The 7,500-nt window shown below is 46.8% G+C and overlaps 1 protein-coding gene across 4 annotated transcripts in view; it reads right to left on the minus strand.

The window, feature by feature from the left end:
• The window catches only part of dock4b (dedicator of cytokinesis 4b), a 152,341-nt gene that overhangs the window by 107,239 nt on the left and 37,602 nt on the right, over nt 1-7,500 (minus strand). For all 4 annotated transcript variants that reach the window (XM_048267639.1, XM_048267640.1, XM_048267638.1 and 1 more), the window contains exons 2-3: nt 4,566-4,649; nt 350-390 (exon numbers count right to left, since the gene is read on the minus strand). In XM_048267639.1, the coding sequence (XP_048123596.1) occupies nt 350-390; nt 4,566-4,649 (125 nt within the window). The remainder of the gene's footprint in view (nt 1-349; nt 391-4,565; nt 4,650-7,500) is intronic.

Here is a 7,500-nt window from a genome sequence, read left to right on the forward strand (position 1 = left end):
TGTGTGTAAGTGCAAAAAAGAATATGTTTCCATGTGAATGTCTTTATCAGTATCTGTGGTTTGAAAGGCTTTATAAAAAGCAAGTGCATGTGTGTGAGTATATAACTCGTGTGTGTGAGTGAGTGAGTCTATTCGAGTCACGAAAAACACTGAGCGCCTGAATGTCTGATTTAAGTCAGTCAGCCTAGTCATCTTCTAAAGGTTGCAGCAACAACGCCAGAGTACAAGGCCACACACAAACACACACACACACACAGGCACACAATGTCTTTCTCTCACATGACACACACAAACACTAGAAGACAGCATGCACAACAAAAGGATGTTATAGAAATAGACTGTCACTCACCTTTGCATTAGGATTCTTGAGGACGAAGCCTCTGTACCAGCCTGTGGAGACAAAAGATGCACATTTCCATGTCAATGCTGGAGTGTGTGTGTGTGTGTGTGTGTGTGTGTGTGTGTGTGTGTGTGTGTGTGTGTGTGTGTGTGTGTGTGTGTGTGTGTGTGTGTGTGTTGAAAGATTAGTGTTTATCCTTCCAAGAGAGATTGAATTAGTGTGGTGTGAACAGTAATATTTTTTTGGAAACCCACCCCAGGTTTTATACAGACAGACAGCATTGTCCATCATTAAAGGGTGTGCGTGTGTGTATTTGTGAGTGTTTGTGTAGTGTGTTTGGGTACATTGTGTGCCTATGTGTATGATTAGGCCTGTGTGTGTGTGTGTGTGTGTGTGTGTGTGTGTGTGTGTGTGTGTGTGTGTGTGTGTGTGTGCGTGTGTGCGAGTGTGTGTGTGTGTGTCTAAGAGTAAACAGAGCAGGTTGATTATCAGTGCCAGGCAGCAGTAGCCCAGCCTCCTGCTAAATGTCAGCCCCCATCAACTCATCTAATTGCATTAAGCCATCAGGGCAACAGGAGGGGGTGAAGAGAGAAGGGAGAGGAGAGGATAGGAGAGGAGAAGAGAGGAGAGGAGAGGAGAGGAGAGGAGAGATGAGGAGAGGAGAGGGTGAGTAAAGAAGGGAGAGGAAAGGGTGAGGAGAGGAGAAGAGAGGAAAGAAGGGGAGGAGAGAGGAGAGGAAGGGAGAGAAGGGAGGTGGGTCATACTGATGATGCTCTATATGATTTATGACATCCCTTCTCATAAGATAAGTGACTCTCAAGTGATGAGAGAGAAAGAAAGACAGACAGAGAGAGAGAGAGAGAGAGAGAGAGAGAGAGAAAGATAGACAGAGAGAGAGGGGGGAGAGAGGGAGACTGAGAAAGAGACAAAGAGAGGGGGAGGTGATAGACTCCACATTATTTACATTGATAGGGGAAGACAAGCGTGGGTTGTGATGTCCATAACGGTGACAGTGAGGGAGGCGGATAAGGAGGAATAAAGAGAGATATGGACAGACAAATAGCTAATGGTGCGCCCGCTGGGTTAGTGGTCAACGCAAAGACACAGAGAGACAATAATCGGTACGCACATGCAGCAGAAGGGTCATCGTATTAATCAGACTTCAGGAAGCTTACTAACACACACACACACACACACACACACACACACACAGGTGCTCCATTGCACTCTGTTATTGCAAATCAGGGTATAGTGTTATTTTTTACTGTCTCACAATTGCAACATAATGGAGTATACACTAAATAACAAACCGTTTGCTAATGTGTGTGTGCATGCATTTGTGTATGTGTGTGTGTGTGTATTTCTCTCGGTTACTTGTCTTCTATTACACACACAGACACAGACACACACACACACACACACACACACACACACATACAAAAAACCTTTATTGATGGACAATGCTCTCTGTCTGGATCGAACCTAGGGGTGAATATCTAAGAAAAAGTATGACACATCCAACACTGTGTTTCCTAATTGAATTTCTCCACATAGGAAAAACACTAATCCATTGTTATTTGTTTTGTTCATTAGCGTCAGTCTGTGGACAGCCCTGCTGGGGGAAGTCGTTTACTGCCCAGCACCGCATGCTGTGCTGACATCAACAGCACTCGCTGGAGTGTACCACGGGGCAGTGCAAACAATTAGACACATACATCTCACTTGTAGACAAATGCACAGAGACATCCGTTTGTTAACAAGGCTTTGGGAGCCACCCGACAGACAGACTCGGCGCACAGAGAGGCCTAAAGATGAGTGAGGTTCAGTGAAAACAGCCCTGGCAGTATTAAACACTGTCTATTGTAAAAGACTAGCTAGCGACAAGTACCGCGGGGGCCCATAGCTTAGCCTGGAGCGCAGACTGAGGAACTCCAAGTTGAGTGTTTGACACGTGGAAGTGCAGTCTGCGTTGTGCTGACTGCGTTGGTTCTGCCCCAGGCTTGAACCTGTGAACTTGAAGCACGGTGGAATTGTGGGGGCGGGCGTGTTAGCGTGGAGGCTTAAACTCATGGGTGCTAGCTAGCATCTGTTGCCAGCACGGGTGTGTCTGACGGTGTCGGGAGGGAGGTTAACTCACAGCAAAGCTATTGTGCCTGCTGGCTGCTGTTACAGAAGCACAGCATCATCTTGTGATGAAATGTTTAAGATCAGAGATGAGGATTTAAATGGTCGCTGTGGTGATGCAAAGTTAACCTCAAAGTTACCCACACACACACACACACACACACACACACACACACACACACACACACACACACACACACAGTATGAAAGTATAAGCAACTATACTGGTAAACAGACTGAAGGGGGCGCTATGTTGAATAGCTGTGGGGTGGATGTGACCCCATTAGGCTATGCCTGTTTTCAAACAAAGCTGTTTTTTTCTTGGTCTTGAAACCAGGCATTTCTTTCTCCGATTCTTACTTCTTTGTGGGCCGATACACCCTATTGGCCCCTCACATGAAAACAGGAAGTGTGTGTGAGAGGGTAAGCGTGAGTGTGAGAGTGCGTGCGTCTGTGTGTGTGTGTGTGTGTGTGTGTGTGTGTGTGTGTGTGTGTGTGTATGTCTACAAGCTCCCTTTCTGCTGTCTTCAGAGCAATGGAAACAGGAAGCTTGTGCGACAGAACTCTTCAGCTTCTTTCAGAAGTGAAACCTGCCCATCTTGGAGCTTAAGCTGTGTGTGTGTGTGCAAGCGTGTGTGTGTGTGTGTGTGTGTGTGTGTGTGTGTGTGTGTGTGTGTGTGTGTGTCCATTTCCTGAAGGTGTGAAAATCTCTTGCGCATATTGTATGCCACATGATGTGGTAATGATCTACTATAAGTGTTATTTTTGACAGCCTAGTACAAATACTAGCTTTGCACTGAGGCTGATTATATACATATTTTAATCTGGTATTATTATTATGCATAATATACATTATATATGCAGATCTTAGGAAGCAATAACAATAGGGACAAATGTCAATGTAATCACTTGGTTTAGCAAAGCAAAGTTTTGAAAGGAAATGTGGTAAAGATATGCACGGTTCTCTACACAGGAAAACCGCATAAAAGAGTGTGTGTCTGTGTGTATGTGTGTGTGTGCACGTGTGTGTGTATGTGTGTGTGTGGCTTAAATCAATTTATTACAGAGGCACCGTTAGCTTCTTGTACTGTCACTTTCTAAGCTTCAGTCAAAGGCAATATGACCTCAAAGGCAGCCAAAATGTGTGTATGCAGGTATGTGTGTGTGTGTGTGTGTGTGTGTGTGTGTGTGTGTGTGTGTGTGTGTGTGTGTGTGTGTTTTGTATTTACAGGTCTCTTTGAAGTGGAGATGAAAAACAACAGTGTCGGGGCAAGAGAGAAGAAGAGGAGAAGAGAGGAGAGGAGAGGAGAGGAGAGGAGGGAGAGGAGAGGGAGAGGAGGGGGAGGGGAGGAGAGGGAGAGGAGGGGAGAGGAGAGGAGAGGAGAGGGAGAGGAGAGGAGAAGAGAGGAGAGGACAGGGGAGAGGACAGGGGAGAGGACAGGAGAGGACAGGAGAGGACAGGGGAGAGGAGAGGAGAGGAGAGGGAGAGGAGAAGAGAGGAGAGGACAGGGGGGAGAGGAGAGGAGAAGAGAGGAGAGGACAGGGGAGGACAGGGAGAGGAGAGGAGAAGAGAGGAGAGGACAGGGGAGGACAGGGGAGAGGAGAGGAGAAGAGAGTGGAGAGAGGGGAGTGGATGATAGAAGAGATGCCAGGAGAAGACGACAGAAAGGAAGGGGGGAGAGGAGAGGAGAGAAGGAGACGACAGAAAGGAAGGGGGGAGGAGAGAAGGAGACGACAGAAAGGAAGGGGGGAGGAGAGGAGAGAAGGAGACGACAGAAAGGAAGGGGGGAGAGGAGAGAAGGAGACGACAAAAAGGAAGGGGGGAGAGGAGAGAAGGAGACGACAGAAAGGAAGGGGGGAGAGGAGAGGAGAGAAGGAGACGACAGAAAGGAAGGGGGAGGAGAGGAGAGAAGGAGACGACAGAAAGGAAGGGGGGAGAGGAGAGAAGGAGACGACAGAAAGGAAGGGGGGAGAGGAGAGGAGAGAAGGAGACGACAGAAAGGAAGGGGGGAGAGGAGAGGAGAGAAGGAGACGACAGAAAGGAAGGGGGGAGAGGAGACGAGAGCTAAACAGAGTGGGAGTGTTCCTGAGCGCTGCCCACCTTCACATTTCTCCAGGATTTGAACCGTGTCCCCGATCTCCAGCGGCAGGCCGTGCTGCACCGTCCCCCGGAAACTGGCCAGCACTGCAAACAAACAAACAGACACACACACACACACTTAACATTCCATTCCAACTGATTCACTTTTACTCAATGCATTTCGCAGCACAGTTTTGGTGTACATTTAGTCAGTGGGTCTCTATAACAACATGTTTGCTTGTTTAGTTTGTTTTCCCAAAACCCAGACATGTCCAGACCTTAAGTCATCAGCATGTGCATAATACTACAGGTCCACATACAGTACATGCTGGGAGTGTTTTTAATTTAACCAGTCTAATAGATACCAATGACTAGTGCTACATGCCCATTAAAGAGGGCTTTCCCCATGCAACCATGAGAGCACCATCTCTCTGAAGAGAGATCAGATTTGACCTTGCTGTGCACCTCATTAGCAGTTCCAATGACAGACATACTTAAAAATACAATAAAAACATTACAAGTCAATAATACTGACATTAAACGTAATATCGACACACACACACACACACACAAGCCGCCTCTCTCCCTTTCGCCGAGACAGCATTATACACATGTCACTCCATCACTGCGGCATAGCCTCGTTGCCATGGCGATTAACGCAAAATCAATGTCCTCATACAGTAGAGCAAATAACACGGTCAAGACGTTGCCATTGGAAACCCTCCTCGGGCTTAAATATGGCAGAAAGTATCGTGAGAAGGAGATTAAATCAGGTTTGCGTGATTATTGGGGCCCTTAAGAACAACAAGCTTTTTTTGTTGTTTAAAATGAGAGGGATGGCGGAAGAATGGTGTGTGTGTGTGTGTGTGTGTGTGTGTGTGTGTGTGTGGTGGGGGGGGGCAAACTAATACTGAGGGGCCACCCTCTTCCACCCACCCCTCTTTTCTCCCTCATTTTGGTCAGGTGCCCTCAAAGAGCCTAAAACCAAATGCTCCTTGATAACATATGATGAGGGGATGAACAATAATAATAATAATAATAATAATAATAATAATAATAATAATAATAATAATAATAATAAATAAATAAATAAATTACATTTATATAGTGCCTTTCTCAAACCCAAATTACAACAACAAACAAACATACAAAAACAATACAAACAAAGAGATAAAAAAGTAGAGTAGCAGGAAAGATAGAGAGCTATGTGTTGGGTGTGTAGGAGAAGTGATCATTAAACAAAAAGGCCTTGAGATGTGCTTTGAAGAACAGTCACAAAGAGGTTGGGGGAGGGAGTTCCAGAGTTTGGGGGCCAAGGCACTAAAGGACCTGCCACCCAGGGTGGAGAGTCTGGTGCAAGGGATAGCTAGAAGATTTTGGTCAGAGGATCTGAGAGAGCGGGAAGGAGTGTAAAGGGGTCAAGAGGTCGCAGACGTAGGGGGGAGCAAGGTTGCGGAGGGCTTTGAAGATGAGTAGTAGTACTGATAAGCTCTGCTCTGCCAAGCTAACATAACCATAATCATAACCATGATTCTGGAAGGGGGTTGGCCACATCTGCACCCAACCAGGAGACAGAAAAGAGATCGGAGGGAGGGAGGGAGAGAGAGAGAGAGAGAGAGAGAGAGAGAGAGAGACAATGGAAGGACATGAAGCTGCAGGGGTCGAGGAAGACAGATGGACAGAAGACACAATAGCCTATCGAGAGGAGAGAGGTGGAATAGTGGCAGAGAGCACACTTGCTAAGAGTGATGAAGGAATGAAAGAGATGGAGAGAAAGAGAGAAAGAGATGGAGAGAAAGAGAGAAAGAAGAGGTTAAAGTTTAGAGTGAAATGAGTGAAAATGTGAAGGAAAAGAAAATGGAGGGAACACAGCCTCGTTTTCTGACAAAGAGGACCGCTTGGAGAGGCATGGAAAGAGAGAGAGGAGGATAAAAGAGTGAGAAAACGAGAGAATGAGGATCGATAGGATGACAGAGAAAGATAATTGCTGCAACCAAAGGCAAGAGGGACAGAGAGAGAGAGAGAGAGAGAGAGAGAGAGGGAGACAGTCAGTGGTGCAGGAGGCAGAAAAATAGATGAAAAGGAATGAGAGAGGGAAAATAGTCAGAGACGACAGACAGAGAGGAAGAGAGAGAGAGAGAGAGAGAGAGAGAGAGAGAGAGAGAGAAAGAGGGAGAGAGAGAAAGCGGGAGAAAGAGAGCGGGAAAGAGAGAGGTACGAGAAATTCCATTGAGTGGAGAAATGAGACTGCCAGGCAGAGATGAAGGAGAATTAAGGGCCAACAATTGGACCAGAGAGAGAAAGGGAAGCACACAGGGAAGAGAGAGAGAGACGGAGGGAGAGAAAGAGAGAGAGAGAGAGAGAGAGAGGGAGGGAGAGAAAGAGAAAGAGAGAGAGAGAGAGAAAAGGAGAGGGAGGGAGTGAGGGGAAGTGAATGAGCCAGAGATATGAAGAGGGTGTCTACTACAGTGTCTGCGACATGCTCTTCAAAGGGCAGAGAGAACATCTCTCCATCATAGAAAGAGGGAGAGAGAAGGACTGTGACTGCCAGGATGGAAGGAAGAGAGAGAGAGAGAGAGAGAGAGAGAAAGAGAGAGAGAGAGATCATTCTCCGATGTCTATTAGATCTAATGGAAACGGTTCATTTGTGGTTGACATGGCCATCTCCTTGGCACAGATGGGCAGGGGATTTAATGCAGGTTGGCAGGACAGAGTGCCATCAGTGACTGGAAGCAACACAACCTGTTGAAGTCTCTGTCTTTACACAAAACAACACAACACACACACACACTTTCAACCACCACACATGAAGGCCTTGAGGGCGAGACATAGTGAAAGAGAAAGAATAAGACAGAAGAGCCAGTGTGTGTGTGTGTGTGTGTGGGGGGTGATATCCTGGGGTAGGGGTTGGGGGTGATATCCTGCAGCAAAAACAACCCCGTTACGCAGACCAACA

Source organism: Alosa alosa, chromosome 17 (genome assembly GCF_017589495.1).
Source record: "Alosa alosa isolate M-15738 ecotype Scorff River chromosome 17, AALO_Geno_1.1, whole genome shotgun sequence".
NCBI lineage: Eukaryota > Metazoa > Chordata > Actinopteri > Clupeiformes > Clupeidae > Alosa > Alosa alosa.